Raw genomic sequence first — 19699 nt, forward strand, 5'->3', positions numbered from 1 at the left:
CTTAGCTGAAAAGTTACTGGAGTATTTTTATATTTCCGAAGGAACCCTTTTTTAGGGTAAAATGCAGTGGATAGCCAGCTTTTCCTACAGATGGATGGATAACGATCTCTGACCATTGTGTGCAGATTTTTCCCATAAATTGTTTCTGACTATGTTAGCTAATCTCTTTTTTGAATGTTCCCATTGATTTTTTTTTTTCATCAGTGATCTTTTGGCAGCTGTTCAGTTCTAAATTGCTTTTACCATTAGGGAGCTTTTACTTGCACCTAATCTCACAGCAGCCATTTTGGTTAGATTTAATGTAGCTTCTCTTGCAGCCTGCTTTACTAAAATCTGTAACCTGCTGTTTCTCCATGATTTTTGTTTTTTTTTAAAGAGTGTATAGAGGAAAGCTGGAAGGATCCCATAATGGTGAGAGATGGTTTGAAAGCCAGGTCCTGATCAGAGAATGCTGACAAGGTTACAGCACTGTGTGTTTATGCGCAGTAAGCTGTCTTCTTGTGGTGCTATTTTGGGTTTTTATGACAGAGACATTATCTTAGTAGCAAAGCTGATGGGATTTGTGCTTTTTACCTACAGACTGATCCTGCTGTGCTATAGCATTGTCCTTTCTTGTATATGAGAAAAACATATAGCTTTTTTTTTTTTTCCTTCTTTTTGCTGAACTGTGGCAAAAATAGCTGTAAGATGGGCTGTTCAAGGAATAGAACCTCCAAAAGTTCTGTTTGTTTGTGAGCATGGGAAAGAGCTCGGTTTTTGAGCCGGACTGAATAGTTGGTTTTTAGGTCCTCCCCATTGCTATAAGCCTTCTCTGTTCTGTACAGCACTCGATACACAAGGCTAAATGTGATAACCTTTATTAACGGGCCACTGTGTATTGAGATTAGTGTTTAACTAATACAGTGACCTCCTTTTGCTGGCAGTCTGGAAGGTCATAGGAAGTCTGCTGCAACACAAAGATTAATTCACTGGTCTGCAGTTTAATTGTTTCTTTTTCAGATAAAATAGTCTCAGGCAAAAAAGCTTGAACACAGGGTTGTTGTATCAAATAATTTGTGAATTACGTAGCAGTCTGCTCCAATGACTTCTGCCACAGTTGTCTAATAAGGTGTTCTTTAGAACCAGGAGGCAGTTATGTAAAAAACACAAATAACAATGAAGAAAACAAGCCTAAGAATCATTATATACTCTGAAATATGCAACACGGAACACACATTTGATAAGTTGGCAAAAAGTAGGCAGAGGGGTCTGTTCTGGCTTAGGAGAGCCAAAGAAGCAAACAACAATTCCAGTTAACATTGGAGGAACATGAACCTGATCCTGAAATCAGTGCTGAAGTGCAAGGCATGCGAGGAAAAGAACAGGATGTTTGTGTGCATGCGTGCTTAGGTTAAAAGAAACCTGCAGCTACCCCCTGCCAAAGGCAGGAGATGATTCTTCTGTGGATTTCTGATATTCCTCCCCTCCCACTGGCCTGTGAAACGTGCTTTAAAGGAATGGATTTGTGAGAAAGTAAGAAATAATTTTTTCAAGGGAATTTTTAGTTTAGATATTTGGAATACCTGTGGAGGTACTGAGTGTGGGTGGGTTTGGGCTGCAGGATTCTGAAGGATAAGAGCAATGGAAGCAGAAGGATGAGAATGAGGAGACTGAAAATAGCATTTTGAGGCTGGAGAGTATATTTCTATATATTAACTTAGGGATATTTTTGTAGCCTTCATAACAGTCAGATAGCAGTCATAAGTCAGATAGGAGTCTTAGTTCTCAGGTGCATAATAGGTGCCAGCTCACTTCAGCTTTCCTTGCTTGTAGCAGACTTCCTGTTTCTTGTAAGCACCTTCCACTTGAATAAGGAATGTGAAACAATTGTCAGTAACTATTCTAAGTCTGTATAGGGGCCAGTGTATCTCCTGTCTACATAAAGCCTTTGGGTTTTTCTTAATGCACCTCGTGTCTGCTTACTCTGCTCCTCAATTTTTTAAGCACTCCTCCAGCACAGCAGGGAGCTCTTTGAGACCAGCAAAGTGAAGACACTGTATCTGGATTTATACATGTCTGTCTAGATACACTCCGGATTATTCTTTGTTCTTCAAGGCTCAAAGTTACTAAGTCTGTGCTGAAACAGAATTGAATGGGTAACTCAGTACAGGTTGCTTGTAACTAAGAAAACAGGATGATTTAATTAATTGAGGAAGTGTGTGTGCAGACTTTCTTCCTGGATATATCCCTAAAGATGGATAAGGGACAAATAATCCCTGAAACAGAAATAAAGCAGAATCACTCTTATGTAATATTATTATATTATTTTCTCTCACATTCTATCTATCTATCTATATATATATGTATCTGTTGAGCAGAAAAGCACGCACCTATTTAAAACAGGCTCAGTTTAAAATAGGTTTGTTTATATAACAAGTCATGCTTTCTCCATTGTAAGTAATGATGACACTGAAGCAATGCAGTCCTGGTGTCAGAGATACAGTACCACGGCTGTTTTGTCCCCTCTGCTCCCATAGCGTTAAGTCATTCCTGACGAGCTTATCGTTCTGATGGGTTTTGGTTTCCTTTTGATTCAGAAACCCAAACCAAATATTCATAAAGAGAACTGCAGCCCTGACAGAAGTGATGCTTAGAAGAGCCTTGTGCATGTAAAGCCTCACTGAAGTGCACTGTGACGCTGTCAAACATCTCCATACCTGAACGTTGTTGCATCTAAATCAGCCTTAATTTTTACTGCTATTAAAGGAATGTTAGAAAAAGTGGCACGAATTAAAATAATCAGTTGTAAACAAATTCATAAGTAAAGGAATAATAAATTCTTAGCTTGAGCAGGAGCTGAGAACTCTAATGGTATGGGGAAGAAAATTTCTACAAAGCACTGATATCTTTTTGCCTGCGTGATTACTACAGACATCTCTCCAGTAACGCAGATGAGCACAGTAATGTTATGGAGCTGTAACCATGGAAAAATAAACAGGATATGAAGAAAACTGCGGAATTATGTCCTTGATAACTTAAGATAAATATTATAGTTTTGCTTCCATATTTAGTGAGGACGTCAGATCTGTTTGCTTATGGCTTTTAGCACATGAGACTCCATGTAACTTAACAATACCTTGTGACTGCTTTTTTCAGCTCGGGATGCCGATGAGAGAGAGAAGTGGATTCACGCTTTAGAGGACACCATTCTCCGCCATACCCTTCAGCTGCAGGCAAGTTTCACTTTCGCTCTTACTTCTCTTACTTCTCAGAACAACAAAGTGCAGTGGTGCGACTGCCAATATCAACCAAATCTTGCACATCTGCTTGCTCTATGGCCCGTGCAGTCAGACATAGTAAGATATCAGTACCAGAGATTAGGTTCTAATCTTCCTGTTACTATTTGCTTGCCTTACCATCATGAAAAGTCAGCATGAAACTTCTCCTCGTTAGCTGGTGTTTTAATTGGTTCCAGACTCACACACTTAGTTCTTTTTTCTTTAATAAACTGAGAGTTGGTCTTTACTGAGTTGAGCAGAATGAGACATCTGGGTTACTGGTGTAGGTATGTTTGTGTGCAGCCTCATTCTGAAATTAGAGCAGTAACATTGAACCTCTTTACAAATAACAAGAGCGGAACTGCTGTTTGAATGCACTGTGCAAGCTGGATGTTGGTAACGCTCTGGTCTGAGAATGGATGGTGGACTGAGGCTGGTTCTCAGCCTGTCTGTGAGACTCAGATTCCTCAGAAACCCAGACTTCAGGAAGGGGTTTTCTCATACCTGGTTGGTCTGATGACTGTAGAAATACAAAGGAGGAGTTTGCTATTTGTACTGAATAAAGGTTTAGAATGTTCAGAGAACAGCGAGGGAATTGTCTAAAGGCTCTCATTGAATAAACATAATGAAATCCTTAATATCACCAAAAGGGAAGGAGCTTATAAAGACTGATTTATGTGACATTTACTCAATTTGAAGAATTAGAACAAGCCTGAATTGATCCCACTTGTGTTTTCTCAGTCAGCTTAGTTTAATTTCCTACTAAAAAGTGTTTGGCAACGTTTTGGGTTTTTTTGTTGTTTTGCCTAAAGAACCTTTTCGTGTTCCTTAAAAGACCACAAGTAACTAAATTAGTACTTTATCTACTGATATTCCAGGGAGTAAATAACAATCTGTGACTAGTAAGAAACACCTTCAGCTCCTGAACTAAATCCAGCGCTGAGAGCAGCACCTCAGTGCTCCCAGTACGGCGTTCACCGCTCGTTCTCAGGAGCCCTCTCCAACATGCCGGCTTTAGAAGCCGACTCAGGACGAGCCCCCTGCAGCCCCGCCCGCACTTGGCCTCGCAGCGGAGCCGCCATTCCCCGCGGGGCGGAGCGGCCCCGTGGTGCAGCCAACCCGCGGCCGCTGTTCCCGTCATGCGGACGGCGGGGCCTTGGCCGCGGGGTCGTTTCCCCGCCCCACCGGAGGCGGCGCTGTCGGTCCGGGCGCTCCGCCAGCCCCGCCGCTCCGCTTTGCTCGTGTCACCGCTGCGCGCCCAGGGATGGCCGGTGTGAGTACGGGCGGGGATGGGGCCGTGCGGACAGGATGCCGGGGGCCGCCGGGACCGGGTCCTAACTGACTGGGAGCCGACTCCGCCCCGAGGGCAGCGCCGCTGTTCTACGGCCGTGATCGCGTTCCCCACCCAAACGCGGGTGGGCTTCCACTATTCTTTCTCATTTTTACTCATTTGGACGATAAAGATAAATTAATTGTTAAAGGAGGGGTTATTACCCACACTTATGAGGCTCAGAGTGCCGCTGTGTACAGCCTTTTCTGTAAAGCTATTTTCTTAGGTGGCTCAAGTTGAAATGTGGATCTCTCTCATATAAAACTGTGCAAATAGATTTAAAAATCCATCTATTTTTGCCCTCAGATATGTATGTCTCTTGATTCCTTCATCAAGTTTTCACGCAGCTTCCAGTATTTTGTGAAGAACAGTCTGCTTGGTCTGGTCGTGGAGTGTTCAGGTTCAGAAAATGAGTCTTTAACTCTGGTTAAGTTCATTTTTAGCATGAAGCAGATACCTGTTAGGCATGAGAAAGTTTGCTGAGAGGAGGCGGTCTGTGTGTGTGCGAAGCTGATCGACAAAGCACAGGGAGCTGGTGTGAGGTGGGGAGCTGCGGCGGTGCCTGGGTGCTCCCTGCTCTCATGTAAGCCTGCTATCTTTGTTTGGCCTCAGTGTCCTGTGTTGTTCTTCAGTCTTTAGAATGGTTTTGAAACACTTGAAAAAACTTGTGAGAATGAGCAATGGTCAAGGAACTGGGGGAAAACTGAGTCATAAGTACGTAGAAATGAGCACAGTGACGCTTGCTGTCCAGAGGGCTGACAGTAATGTACCAAATAAAACAAAAATAGGAAGGAAACATTTCATATGTGCTTGTAATCTATTTTTGCCTCAATTTTGAGGCTGAAGTCTGTTGTTTTCCTTGCTTTCTTTGTATGTTCTTATATTAAGTCACTCTTAGTTCTTAGAATACGACCTTTGTTTATCAAAAAGACCACAGCAGATGGTGTGATAGTGTTGGCATCCCCTTGTGCTTTTCCCATATGCCTGCACTGACCATTACCCCATCAGTGGCTGTGTATTGGCAGCACATTGGTTGCTTCTCACACACAAGAGATAAGGGGAAGAGAGTACCTGAAGTGAAGAGAGGCTGTAGATTGGTTTCCTTCCCTGTCTGGGCAGAGGTAGGGGGATGATTTGTTTCACATTTTCGTTTGTTCCTCACTGGAATTGATAACAACCACTGGTTCCATTCAAGAAGGAAGTGCTTCAGGTCTTGTTTGATACAGAGATTCTGCTCTCCAGTCTCCCAAGCAGCACTGCCGTGCTGCACGTACTTCCTGGTTCTAGAGTTCTCCCATATTAAAACTACTTGAAGATAACTCACATCTCTTGGTACCGTGATAACGTGGTTCATTCTTTTTTGTTTTGAAACATGCAGGGACACTTAAAATATCTATCTACTTTGAAGAAACAACAGCAACAAAAAACCCACCAGGGGCCACCTGTTTAAAAGAGTCCAGGAAGTATTCTCAGACCTTAAGGGAATTTAGGAAAAAGACTGAATAAATTGAAGCATCGTAGAAGGCCGATCATGTCAGCTTTTATTCTGGTAGTGCTTTGGTAGCGTTAGGATCCTGTCTGTAATGCCCACCCTGAGCTGGAGGGATGAGCTTTTTTTATCTCTTCTTCCATTAGCTCAAACCTTCGTACTCACTCTCGCCTTAAAACCCCCATCTTTGCCATTCCAGTGCTGCTGGAGCATCTGGTAACTGTCTGACTGTTTGTGCAAAAGCTGCATAATGACAGAAATAATCCACATTAGAGAGTACTGAGATTCTTGCAAGCTACGAAGACTTTCATACCCAAACAGGAAAATCCTTGAGGTGAAGCCCCAGCCTCTACTTGATGTGCCAATGAGCTCTGGAGTGACAGAGGAACTGCAGTGACTGAGGAAAGAGTTGCTACAGAGAATGGGATTCTAAAAGTTCTCTAGATTGCTTGATGTCTCCATAATTAGACCAAGATATTTATCTCTTACGTAGCAAATTGGGTAAGAAAAATATGTTCTGCAAAGTGAATCTGTAGTGGTTGATGAGAAAGGTGATAACAGTGGCTTAAATATGAGGAGTTACGCCATGGCTTCACCAGTACTTGCTGGTGCTGCAGCTGGGAAGAGACAGCACAGTGAGAAGAGCTGCAGCCAGAACTGACCGAAATTCAGAGTGCTTTCCTGCAACCCCCTGCTTCCTTGTTTAGTTTCAGCTCGGATCAGTTTGCACATTGTGTTGTCTGTGTGGGAAGGCAAATGTTTGCTGACTCGAAAGAAAGAGCAGAGTAAGGGTGGAAATAAACAACAGGAGAACTGAGTTGTTTCTGGTTCAAGTGTGCTGGTAAAGTGTTTGGGACAATGTGTTGCTAGTAGCAGCTCCCTTAGCCTCCTGTTATCCAAGATGTTTACTGATGAAATTCTTAAGGCTGCACATGAGAATAGTAGATAGAAGTTTCTTATTGAGACAGGTATATTCTGAGCTTTTAGTAGAGCTTGAACATCTAGCAGAGGGGAAAAAAAAGTGGTGCCACAACTGCAAATAAAAGTCCAGAAGACAGCATTGCTTAGTGGCTCACCACTTATTGTGTCCTTCTTTTGGTTTTCTATCAGTAGTTGCAGACGATGTCCTTCACAAAGTCACACACTCTGTAGGCAGGGTGTATGTTTATGATGAGGTTCTGAAGTGAACTCAGAACACTTAGTCCTCTAAACTGACTCACAGAATTGTTTGCTGAACTTGGAAGCCAGATGAAGGATACAGCAAAAATGTCTTTAAAAAGAAAAGCTGCCTCCTGCTCTGCACAGCTTTCTCTTTTCCTCCCCCAGGAAAACAATTCTACAAGAACAACCCTCATTCACTGTTTCCTCTGTCTTTTCCCTTGCTTCTCTGCCTTCATTCAGCTCATTTTCCAAGGGGCTCCTATTTGAGAAATACATTAGAATTTTTCTGTTAGGCTTCTTCTGAGAGTGATGAGATTTTTCACCCCATCCTATTTGGAAGAACTGCTTGAAATTAGGTTGGAATTACTTCTTGGCATGGACAGGTTTGAATAGAAATACATCAGTGGTGTACATGACTTCTGATTTGAAGGATGGGAACAACATAGAAAATCCTTCAGTGCTAGCTGTGTTGTAAGGAAAATGAGCCTTATGCTATGTATATTTTAATTGTTTTATATTTTGCTCTTGCCCTCATTTACCCCCTCTGAAAAGGATGTGTATATATGAAAGGACTCCTAGCGTGGGATTTCCTTACACAATCTCAGATTGGTGCGTGGACTCCTTCCTAGGAAAGCTATCTTGTCTGCACACCCCCTTTCTGGGCATCTTGCAGCTCACACTGGACCCCTCCTTGGGTAGGTCAGTGCTGCTGTGCTACCACAGATGTGAGCAGTGGTACATGCCCTGCACAGCCTAGTCTTTAAAGTTCTGGTATGTCCAGAAGAGGAAATCTCAGCAAATGGAAAAGAGATGGGAAAATAAAGGGGAAGAATGCTATTTTACTTTTTACTACAGCCTGTTTATCAAACATGGGATTTTCTGTGGGAGGAGTGAAATACCAAATGTATTGTTACAGGAGGTGGCAGGCACACTGTGAGTTTCATTAACTACTTGCTTCTGCAGCCATTTAGCCTGCTAACACGACTGTCAGTTCCTTAATGATGATGTTACCATAGAGTAGTCTTTATTTGAGGGAAGTGAAGTATACTTATGGCTACGTACAGCTATTCAGTGGAAACAAAAGCCCATATTGCTTTGGGTTGGTCCTGATATTAGGCTCTTCAAAACGGTAGATTCCTGAGTTCCTGTTCTTCTCTGTGATTTGAAGATACTTGAACACAGCACAACTTCAGTTGGAAGTGGGTCCGAGCCCCTTCTCCTGCAGGACCAGCTCCTTGGTTTGATCAACTTGGCCAGGGCCAGACCCAGCAGAGTTCTGAACTCTGCCCTCGAGAGGGTGGGGGTTCTGTTATCTCTGCAGGCAGGTCTCTTGTCAGTTTATGAGTAGTTGAGCACTATATAATACAAGTTTCTCATTAAAAATAAAAAGTTGCTAGTTAAGATATTCAGTTTCTCAATTTAACAGGCTGTTAAATGCCATTCAGGTGAGTGTGCTCGCCCATTTCTTTGAAGCCTCATTTCCTACTTGGCAGGGGAAGGAAGAGAAGGGAGGTGGGGTCCCGTTTTTTCCTCTCCTGTGTCCTTAGGTGACTAAGTAGCAAAGAAATAAGGGCGTCATTTATGTCTGCTCTTTGTTTGTATGCCCGCTGACTTAGAAGTACTGATTATTTTTTTCTTGCTGTTTATGCAGTGCATTTTTCCATGCTATTGTTAATCTTGATATTTTTGTAACTTGTCTCCTGGCTTCTGATTTTAAACCACGTGAGGACTTAAATTGATGAATCTAATCTCCCATAACATAGACTAGTACATTTACTCAGGAGGATATAAAGTTGAATCTGAATTGCCTTTGTACAGATCAAGAACAAGCTTGTAGTGAAATGCAACTTCATGTACCTGGTGGTTATTTTCAATTACTTTTACATTTCATTTCACTGCAGGGTCAGCTTGGCACTCACTACATTCGGCTTTTATGATTTTCTTTGACTGAAGTTTTAGCTTTCTAATAGACCTTTGAGGCTGCAGTTTGCACTCGATGTTTGGTGTCCATGTCTATTCAGCTGTAGCACTTCATGTTTTACTCAGGTTTTCCTTCAGTGTTAAGAGGGGGAAATTTAGGAATGGCATTTTACCTTGAAGCCATTGCTATAAATACTGGGTTGTTAATAATCTCAAACTGATAACTAAAATAAAAACCTTCATTTTAATGCAGCATACAGATAATCTGCACAGTAAAACATATTGCCGCATATCTTCAGTGCAGTAAAGTGTATTGCTGCATATCTTCAGCAGAAATTTTCTGTTCAGTTCATGCAGTTTTGGTGTATGAAACCTTGTCCCCATGATTTGTTAGCTGAGCGTGGTAGACTGCTGGAATAATGGTGCTGGCTGCTTCATCCCTTCTTCAGTAAGGGAATGGAATAGCAGTTTTATCTGGTTTTAGCCTTAGTTTCTGTATGTATTAACTTCTCTAGTTAGAGGGAGTGTCGAAGTTTCTTGTTGGGAGGACTTTCCCATTAGTGGGTTTTGTGATCTTGTTAGACTGGGCATTTTTGTACAGATTCATGCTTTGAATTTGACATTATGAAGGAAGATAAATTTGCAAGCAAGAAAATATGAAAGCAATCAGTTTCATTGCAGTATTTTGTCCGTGTTGATATTTATGCAATGAGATGTAATAAGTATAGGAAAAGGGTGCAAATTACTGTAGCTGTAAAGAACTGGGGAGACAGGAGGAAGAACTGCAAATGTTTGCAGTATGAAGGTGAGCCTGTGTATAAGAATTGGTTTAATGCTCTTTTGTTCAGTCCTTCACCAGGAAGCACTGAGTTCAGTGCATTGTAATGGGCAAAAGTGGTCTCAGATGCAAAAAATGCCGTCATGCACTTGAGTGTAGTTTTGTCCTCCTGAACAGAAATGTGAGAACATGGGACCAGTAGGCTTTCTTGGGGGAAAAAATCCTTTAATTAGTGTTATTTAAGGATTTTTCTTTTCTTTTGCAATTAAAAGTAATGAAATGCTCTGCTGTGTTACAGTTATACCCACACTGAAAATGTGCAGCGATTTGCTGTTACTGATTTAGCTGCAAACAGAAGATGAATGCGTTCAGCTGTGTGCCTGTGTTTATACAGTGCATGCAAGGCAACATTTATCAGCCAGTTGGCAGTCAAAGCCATATTGCTGTTAATTTTTTTCCCCATAAAAGCCATCTAATTATAAGCTTGATTCTTATTTTATTTTTCTTCCTTCTCCTCTCCAGGGTGTGGATTCAGGGTTTGTTCCCAGCGTTCATGATTTTGATAAGAAACTCACTGAGGCTGATGCTTACTTACAGATCTTGATAGACCAACTGAAGGTAAGTTAAACTGGTGCACTTCTTGTACTGTGGGGATTTCAAGGTCTGTCTGAAAGGAAGCTCTTGTCTTACTTGTGGCAATTGAGCATTTTATCAAGTAATACACAACTACAGTTGCAAATAAGTTTCAGACTTTCTTGCAGTAGTGATAATCTTTTTGTTTTGTCCTTGAGTGAAAACATTCTGTCAAAAGTTGTGCACCAAAGGTTGTGTACCAACGCAGCTCTTTTCCACTTAGTTTGTACTTCAAGAGTTTGGGGGGATGGAAGGTGAGGAGTGATAAGGTCGTATCTCGCAGTACTCACCTTGTTGAGAAAAACAAAGGTTTTGCTGCTGGTCAGGAAGCTTTTTTCCTATGACTCAGCAGGTTAAAATTGCTTTTAAGATTGCTTCAGTTCTGCTGGTTTGGACTTTTTTTTTCCCCTGATATAATGGACAAGTACTGTACATGGAGTATTCAGCAAAAATTCAGTTGCAGAGCAGGGTGGACATGGGGGAGAGTGCAGTGACAGGAGTGGAAATGGGAGAAGAGATGCAAGCAAAATCTGAAGCTGATCTGCAGAGGTTTCCTTCAGTAGTTAGCTCTTGTGTTCATCGACCATCTAGGGAGGAGCATGCCTCACTGAAAGAAGGTATTTAAACCTGACTCCTTTTAATTGCTTTTTCACACCAGCAGGGAGGAGGAAGCGTAGGAATTAATTAGGAAATAAAAGCAAATTAGAGGATGTCCAGAGATTACAAGTAAAGTCTGCTTTAGAAGCAGAAATGAGCCCTCAAGGGAAAGGGGATCACGTAAGTAACTACTTCTGAGGCAACTGATAGAAGAGCTCTAGTTCACACAGTCAAAAGTGCAGCCTTTTGTCTGAGCAAGGGTGGATAGTAGGAACTTTTGAGCATTACCCTTAATGACTGTTTTTGTCCTTCAACAGCTTAATGGTTATTTGTATGTATATATGTTATTTGTATGTTATATATGATATACCTGAATTAAGAAGGTACCTGGAAGCATTGATAAGAATTTAGGCTTTTTTACTAAGCACTCCTATACTGCAAAGATCTTTGCAGGAAGAGGAGAATGACAGTTTGAGGTATTAACTTTAGTTACCTTGAAACTGTGGTAGAACCATGACAGCTTGAGCTGTGGGACTGACCTCAGGAGCTGAGGCTTTGTCTCTTAGAGCATGCAGTAATGTAAGAAGTGAGTTACAAGTTTGTTACATCCTGCATTCTGTAAAGGAATATCAAGGAAAAACTGCTTTGGGTAATAATAGCAAGATCATATAATTCAGGTGCTTATTAAATGTGCTTAATTGAGAATTTTTTGTCAGTTTGGCTGTTACATTACAAAAAAAAAACGCCTATTAATATTTTTCTTGCTTTTAGCTCTTTGATGAAAAACTCCAGAACTGCAAAGATGATGAACAGAGAAAAGCAAGTACTTTTTGTCTTAAATATTGCTTATTTTGCTTGATCTGATTGTTTGGTGCAGCAATAGATGATAGATACTTAAATATTTTCCTATTCTTCAAGTTGTCTACATCTCTGAGAGCCATTGGAGTAACGTAACATTATAATTTGTGTTGTGAGTAAATGGTAAATAGAATTTTTTAGTAATACTGGGTGCCATAACATTGAAAAGATTTCAATCTGTAGGAAATGACTGTTGGCTCCAATGATTACTATTACTAACATCACAGTATTATAACTTAAATTTGCAATTTAATTTTTTTAATCTTATAACTAAGATGAGCATCGAATGGATGTGTTTGTAGGAATAGCAAACTATTCTGAAGGGAAAAAATGAAGACCAAGAATCACGTATTTCCCATATTCAGTCTTCATTTGTTTCTGAGACTGGTAATGCTATGGGTTGGAAGTCTGAGAATGTCAGACTTCATTTACCTGAGGTGATTGTATAAGTGTGCTTAATCTGTAGACAGCTGACCAAAGGAGCAGGATCTAAAGACACTCTGCTTTTCCTTCCATATTTACTGCTGGGGAACAATTCTCCTTCAATGCTGACCTCTGTTCAGGTGCTGCCGTGCAGATCAGGCAGTACCTGCTGTGACAGTGCTTCTAATCCATAGAGACTTTCTGCATGTTGTGCTGATTTCTTCCTTCATCTCTGCAAGGTGTCCATGGAGCAGATTGACTTTGTAGAGAAAGGAAGAAGCTTATTTAGAAGAGGTCAGCTTCCTCAGATTTCAAGTCTTTAAGTGTTGCCATTACTATAGATTCCATTTAATCTCTATTAAAAATGAAAAAGATCTGACAAAATACTTTTTTTTTACCACATCTCTTCCTGGACTGAAGCAGCTAAGAGGCTTTTTAATGCCGTATTTAGCACTTTTCCTGTTTATGTAAATACGGTTCAGCTTTCAGGCTGTGGACTGAGTCTGAACTGCAGGGTACTGCCAGCCAGCCCATAATCTTTTCATCTGGGGAAGTGAGATTTGGTGATAAGTTGCATGTTAAGTGTTTCCCAAATAGCTCAATGCTGCTTTCTGCAGCTGTTTGTGGCCAGGCGTTTAAAACTTGAGCTATGATTTTTTTCAAGAGCTTTGGACAAAAACACTGGACATAGTTTTCTGTTGAAGGTAATGCTGCAGGTTAGGGTGTGGGTGCTCTGAGGTGCTTCAAGGCCTCCTGGATATTTTCTTCTCAGACAGTAATTTGTAGAAGCTGGAAGAAAATTCAGACTTGATATGAAGACTGAGAAATACTGTGGAGGAGGTGTAGCCTGATGGAGCTGTTTGGTGAAGTAAATCTAAGGCTGAACGTGAGGACTTAAATTGCACTTCACTGATTCCAGCCATGAGTTGGCTGCTTCTTTTTGCTGGACAAGCTGATCTGATTTGGCTTTCAGTGCTGTGTGGGGAAAAATGTTCCTTCACTCACTTTGATTACTGAAGAATCATACGGAAGCTGATTCGAGTCACGTGAGATATTCATATTAATCAAAACAGAGAGGTCCTGTAATTGAATTCATAGAGGATCAGCGCTGAGTCCAATTGGATAATTTTGCCTTTAGCAGATCGACACAAGGACACCAACAGGATGCACGTGCTCCTTAGATGGGTCATGCTTATGTGTAGAAAGGCACGCAGATGCCTTTTGTGTGCCCGGTGTGCAGCTCCACACAGGAAATACTTGTGAACCAGCCCTTCCAGATAAGGGGGCAGATTTCCAGGTGCATGAACTGTTTAGAAGAAGCAAGAATAGGCACGCAGTTATTTTTCTGTGATTTTTCTTTTTAAAGTTGAGTTTACCTGCGTTTGCTTGTTACACTTGAACAAAGATTAATTTGAAGTTGGAATGTACTGCTTTCAGTGCACTGCATTGGAGTGGGTCATCATACTGAAATTGTCTTTCTTGCTGTTAGTGGTAGGGAAAGGTGAATCGTTGACTTCAATGGGTAAATATGTGTAATGTCACTGCTCAGAAATACCTAAGCTTGGCAGCTTCAGGTTTTAATGAGCAGCTTGAGCTCAGGCTTTTCAATAACAAAATGAAAGTTTTTGTCTTTTCATGTAGAAATAATCTTTGTGTTGATTGCTTTTTTTTCATGCCCTCCATGTGTTTAAGAATAGTTACAGTGTTTGTGCAGTATTCAGCTCAGACTGCATGCTGGAAGTTCTTCCTTTAACCACATTGTTGGGATTTTTCTTTTACAGAAAATTGAAGGTCTGAAAGAAACCACCAGTGTAAGTTATTGTAATTTTTTAACTACTCCATAGGTTCTGAATAGCAACCTTGTTTTCTTTTGAAACATTCCAAACTTCATGACTGAAAAATGGAAGTTGGTTTTTGTTTGTTTTTTCATTAAGGGTGATGGAAATTCAATCTTCATGTTCAGAAACAGAATAAAATAACCTTTTATTTCACTAATTCCAGGCAGAAAATGTTGACAACCTCTCTCTCTCTTTTGGTCGTATTTCAACCTTACTAGAAGTTTTTGGGGCAGTAGAAAAAAGCCACCACCTCTCAGGAGGTTATCTGTGCCACTGGATGAATCCACGCTTTTTCCAGCAGAAACATCTGTTTAAAAAAAGAGAAAAGCTTCTTATCACAGATATGTGCTCTTCAGAATGACCCAATAAGGGTCTGCTTAACTCTCCTAACATGGATAACCTGCTTCTCCTGATCTGTTAAAACTTGGAATGAGATGTCATTGCCTACAGTGGGGCGTGTGGTTTCAGTGCTCCAAGTACGTTCCTTTCTATCATTCTGCCTTGCTTGTTCCATCCGTTCGTCTCAGTTTTTCAGACATTTACTTTGTAGTGAATGCTCAGATGTATGTCTCAATCTTGTATCTGTGTTTCTAGAATTGAGTCTGGTCCAGGCCTCTTCCAGTCCTTTATCAGTATTTCTTCATGTCTGGTAAACCATAGGGATGTTCCGTTTCTGTATTGATTTTATTACCACTTTGCTTTCTCTGGGTTCTGACAAATCGCTGCTTTCCTCTCCAGTTAATGCTGTCATATTTTTCTAGCTTTCTTCCTCACCTTGTCTTTTATGCTGAGTTTTCTATAGGATCTTCTCTGTTTCTTGAATACTTCTGCATTCTTTCAGAGCACTGATGTGCTCATTAATCTTCCACTGCTGTCCTCACCTTCCCTTTCTCCTCACTTGTCTATTGCTTGAAGTAGTGCTCAGTGGATTACCCTGGATAATGGAAAAATCTCACCGTGGTTTCAAGGAGCACAGTACAGGGTCAGCCTGAGGCCCCCTGTATTTCAGTCTTTGGTAGCAGCTCTCATCTCAGACCAAGGCTTACCCCTGCAGAGCTCTATCCCGATGTGTGCTCTGCTTTCTGGGAATCTGTATTAGATCCAGTAGCGTAATGTCAAAAGGGCAGCCTGGTTCTGGCGCTGCTTTCAGATTTATGTCTAGTATCCTAGAAATCATAGAACAGCTGATGTTGGAAGGGGCTTCTGAAGGTCTGCAGTCCAGTTCTGTGCTGAGAGCAGGGTCAGCTAAAGCAGGTTCCCCAGGACTGTGTCCCGTTGGGTTTTCCTTTATTTTGATTTGAGGCTATTGCTTGTTCTGTCACTTGATACCAGTGCAAAAAAATCTGCTGTCTTCCTGCCTTCCCTCTCCTATCAGATGCTTAAACCCATTGAGAAGGTCTTCCTCGAGCATCCTTCTCTTCCCTTTATACAAACCCAGCTTCACTTAATCATCTTTCCTGTCATTTCTGTTTCCAGTCCTTTGCTGGAATTTGCCCCCAAATACCCAAGTTTGTCTCACACTGAAGTGCAATACAAGCTCAAACAGCGCTGCAGGAATCTGCTTATTAGTGCTAATTAAATATGAGCTAAGCCAGACCTTTTCTGCTTTCCCCAGGATGTTGTGGTGGATAATGGCTGTAACACTGTCCTGTTAGTTATGCCCAGCGTGGCCCAAGATAATTCCCTGTAGGGCACTTGGTTTGCAGGTGATGTGGCACAGAAGCACATTAGCCAACTCTGTTAAGAAGGCAAACTTTCTTGCTCTTTCCTTAATTTTCTCTTTTGCATGTTTTGTCATCCTCATGTCTCTTTATATCCCAGTGGTAATGTTTCCCGCTGCTCCTTCCTCATATTTCATTACTGTTGCTTCTGCCTCACATGTCCGGCTTTTTCTTTGCTATTCTGCTGCTCTTTTATTGTGCCTTGTGTTGTATAAAGTATCAGAACTTGCACTGTCTCATCTTCTGCAGAACATCCATTACCTTCACACTAATTACTTTCATTACTTTTTCTTATTTCCTTCCCCCTTATCTTCATCTTACAGAGAGACCTTGTCAAGTATGCAAATGCAGGATCCTTCTCATCAAAAAGTCGTACTGCTAAATGCATTGGATCCAACACTTGCTCAGAATTTGCCTGCTTGTATTTCTGAGAAAGTTAGAAGCTGACTTCCATTTCTCCTTGGAATGTCTCCTTGGAATCTTGTCCTTTACGTGGCTTTTGGAAACATCCGTTTCTTGCTGCTACACTTTGTCCTTGGCAAAAGGAGGACAGAATAAAGGGGTGGCTGAAGGGAGGCAAAGCAGGGCTTCTACAGAAGTGTCTATTTAGGTTTTGACAAGTATTTTTGTTAATATTTTGTGTTACTGTGGAAAATACATGTAAATACAGTTATTGTAAGATGCTGATAGAAGGTTTTTTGTTTTTCTTCTTTTCTTAGAGTATGGTAGAATCAATCAAACACTGCATTGTCTTGCTACAGATTGCTAAAGTAAGTACAGTAACTTGTTTTGACTTTATGACGTGGGATTCACCTGTGGGAACATTTCAGCTTCTGGGAATCTGGAAATGTGGATGTTCTCCACGCATTCCAGAATGTAAATCCAAAAACGTTGTGAGTTGATTTATGCTGCTGTTTTAATGGAGTTTCTGCCATACTGAGACCCACTGCAGACAGTTTGGTCTGTTCATATTAATGGTTGTGTTGATGGCAGAGCTTTTTTTTTTTTATACATCTTTTGAGATGAACTTAGTTTTCAGAGTAAGTCCGAATTTCAGCTGGTATCAGAGCAGTAGAATCTAAGCTTAACAAAACTGTTCGTTCTTTTTCATTGAAGAGTGTGACCAGCAGGAAGAGGGAAAAGGAAAATGATGGCGTTAGTAATCTAAGCTGGTTTGACAAGTTTTTACAGGTTTTTGTAGATCTGAAATTTATGACCATGTTGGAACATCTTGAAATAGGCTGTATTATGTGAGAATGCAATATGAGTAATGCACTTGCACTTCTCACTGTGTTTTTGTTATGTATCTAGTGAGATTCAGGTTTTTTGGGTCAGGTCATGCTGTATTTATGATACGTTATTTAAGATGCAGAAGCAAAGTGAAGGTGGGCAGTGTTTTTCAAAGCACGAGCATTTGAGGCTAGTGAAAAGTATCTGAAACCTTCAGAATCAGGTTGCTTTGGAGGCAGAAGTCATTACTTAAAAGATTGTTGCATATCTTGCAAAATGTAGATTTCACATCAATAGCCAATAGAGATGGCAAAGCTCTGAAGGAAAGGAGTATTAGCTAATGAGTTCATTAATAAAGTCTTCACAAAGAACAGGGTACATAGAAGCAGTTTTGTGCCACATTAATGTAGAGTGAGAACGGTTTTGTTTAATGTACAGTGATTCCATCTGAACCATTCACGGCAGTGACAGCAAAAAGAGCCTTGACAGAACCTCATGTTTTGCTGTTACTTAGTACTGAGTATATTTAAAGTGGTTTAGCTTTATGAAACTGGTAGATAATGTGCCGTTCTTCAGGGTTTTGGAGGAGTCAGTTATAGATGGACTGAATAGGGTTGTTGTCTTACACAGATGTATCTGACTTGCTGTGTTAAGGTAGCTGTCAAAGAAATCCTGTGTAACAAATGACTTGCTTATTTTCTGTTACATCTACCTACACGTGTTTAATAGTTGTTACTTACACAGAGGTTTAATTCCTGTGAAATATTTCTTACTTTATTTATTTGAATGTTGTACTTTGCAATTAGTAGTAAGTTGGAAAGAGCAGAGTTCCAATCTGTTTCCCATTGAAGATCAAGTCCCATTTCTTCTCTGTACTTTGGGTGAGTGTAGTGGGTTAAGGATGAACGTGATTGCTTGCCTTGCACTGATGCTAAATGTATCATTTCAAAGTTGGTTGGATGGTTTGCCAAGAACAGACAGAATGGATCTGCTGGTAGTGGCAGTTACAGTCATTTCTGATGAGATTTGGTGCTTTTTGGCTGTAACTTCATACAAGCATAAAGGCATCTGGGTCCCAGAAAAATACTAAAATTCTTGATTTATGTAACACTGAATCACTTTGAAGTCCTTCCTTCAGTACTAGCAATTAATATTAATCACTGTAGAATGACTGGTGTTTAAATTTTGATTCTTTGACTAAAGAATAACCATATCAAAAAATCTTCTAGAGCAGCGTTTTAATAACTTCTCTGCTTTATCACTTCCATCTCCTTCCTTTCTCTCACATGGCCTTTCTGTCCCATCCCTTTCCTTCTCTTCCTGACCTGTGTTGGTATCTCAATTTCTTACTGCTGTAGATAATTACAAATTTGCCAGTGATTTTTGTGTGTTTTCACTTGGTCGGTTTCTTTCTCAGTTTTGTTAGTTCCATGTCTGTGAAGTTCTAAGCAAGTGTTTGTGGTGTGTTAAAGAAACCTCTTATTGTGCCTTGAGCTGTTTTACATACTAAGACAGCCTGCTTTAGGAATCAGGCAGTTGCCTGTTGGTACAGCTGTTGGCAGATGCAGGGTGTAATTGTGCCTCTTGTATTTGAGTGACCTGGGGCACTCTGAAAATAATGAAGTCAATACTTTGTATGTATTATAATATTCCTGACTTAGAAAAAGCAATTAAACTGAACTGGGTGGGAGGAGAACAGCAGCAATGGTTGGGTTCACCCCTGGCTGTGTGTGACAACTGGAGTTGCCAAATTTTACTGACACTAAATGTATAAATTCATGTAGTGGTCTGTCAGTGATTTGATAAACTGACAGAAATACGCAGGATGTGTTTCATGAAGTAATTCTTACAGGTATTTAGCTTCACATCTTTGCCTTCACCATTTCTGGTCCCTTCTGCCTGCCCACCTCAGTGGCATTTTGTTCAGCTGTAGCTGATGCAGTGCTGTGGAGCAGCTTTTTGCCAGGTGTTTAAGCTAAGGAAGGGTGTTCAAAGTATTGAGACTTAAGTCTGTGCTACCTCTATCTGTTTGTGCTATTTACAGCTTTTTTCCCCTTGATTCTCTTCATAACATTAACTGGAAATCTGTAGAATAATCTTAATAGTCTTAAAGTTGACACAGAGATACTGGCTAATGGGAACTTACAGCAGAAGTGAAGAAATTCACCTGGTGTGCAGAGAAAGTTCCTAGTGGTGCTGGTACAGTGTTTAACATTGGTTTGGGGGCTCTGAGCTAGTTGGGTAGAACCTACATTGTGAAACGTGACTGTGTCCTGCAGGGTAGAAGGGGTGTTTTTAAAGCTTATTGAGCTTGTTTGAACAGGTCCTCATAAAACACTTAGGCATGGAGTGTGGTGATGATGTATGGAGTTGTTCTTAGTTGCTCTATCATGTGGTGAGGAACACCAACATCTTATGGCTGAAAATGTAAAGGCTCCTGAACGAGGCTTGCTATTAGAGCTCT

General features: G+C 40.8%; 2 protein-coding genes across 15 annotated transcripts in view; one reads left to right on the forward strand and one right to left on the reverse strand.

The window, feature by feature from the left end:
- The window catches only part of NRDC (nardilysin convertase), a 90680-nt gene that overhangs the window by 39340 nt on the left and 31641 nt on the right, over positions 1-19699 (reverse strand). The window lies entirely within an intron of this gene.
- Positions 1-19699, forward strand: part of OSBPL9 (oxysterol binding protein like 9) — a 48653-nt gene that overhangs the window by 18174 nt on the left and 10780 nt on the right. For 7 of the 12 annotated variants that reach the window (XM_015870572.3, XM_015870573.2, XM_015870570.3 and 4 more), the window contains 5 exons: positions 3136-3212; positions 10458-10553; positions 11937-11984; positions 14228-14257; positions 16725-16775. In XM_015870572.3, the coding sequence (XP_015726058.1) occupies positions 3136-3212; positions 10458-10553; positions 11937-11984; positions 14228-14257; positions 16725-16775 (302 nt within the window). Of the gene's footprint in view, positions 1-3135; positions 3213-4455; positions 4673-10457; positions 10554-11936; positions 11985-14227; positions 14258-16724; positions 16776-19699 lie in introns of those variants that run through there. The other 5 variants (XM_015870575.3, XM_085511713.1, XM_015870576.2 and 2 more) reach the window with 3 other exon arrangements.

This window comes from Coturnix japonica, chromosome 11 (assembly GCF_054131305.1).
Source record: "Coturnix japonica strain WE chromosome 11, WE-NBRP24, whole genome shotgun sequence".
Classification (NCBI taxonomy): domain Eukaryota; kingdom Metazoa; phylum Chordata; class Aves; order Galliformes; family Phasianidae; genus Coturnix; species Coturnix japonica.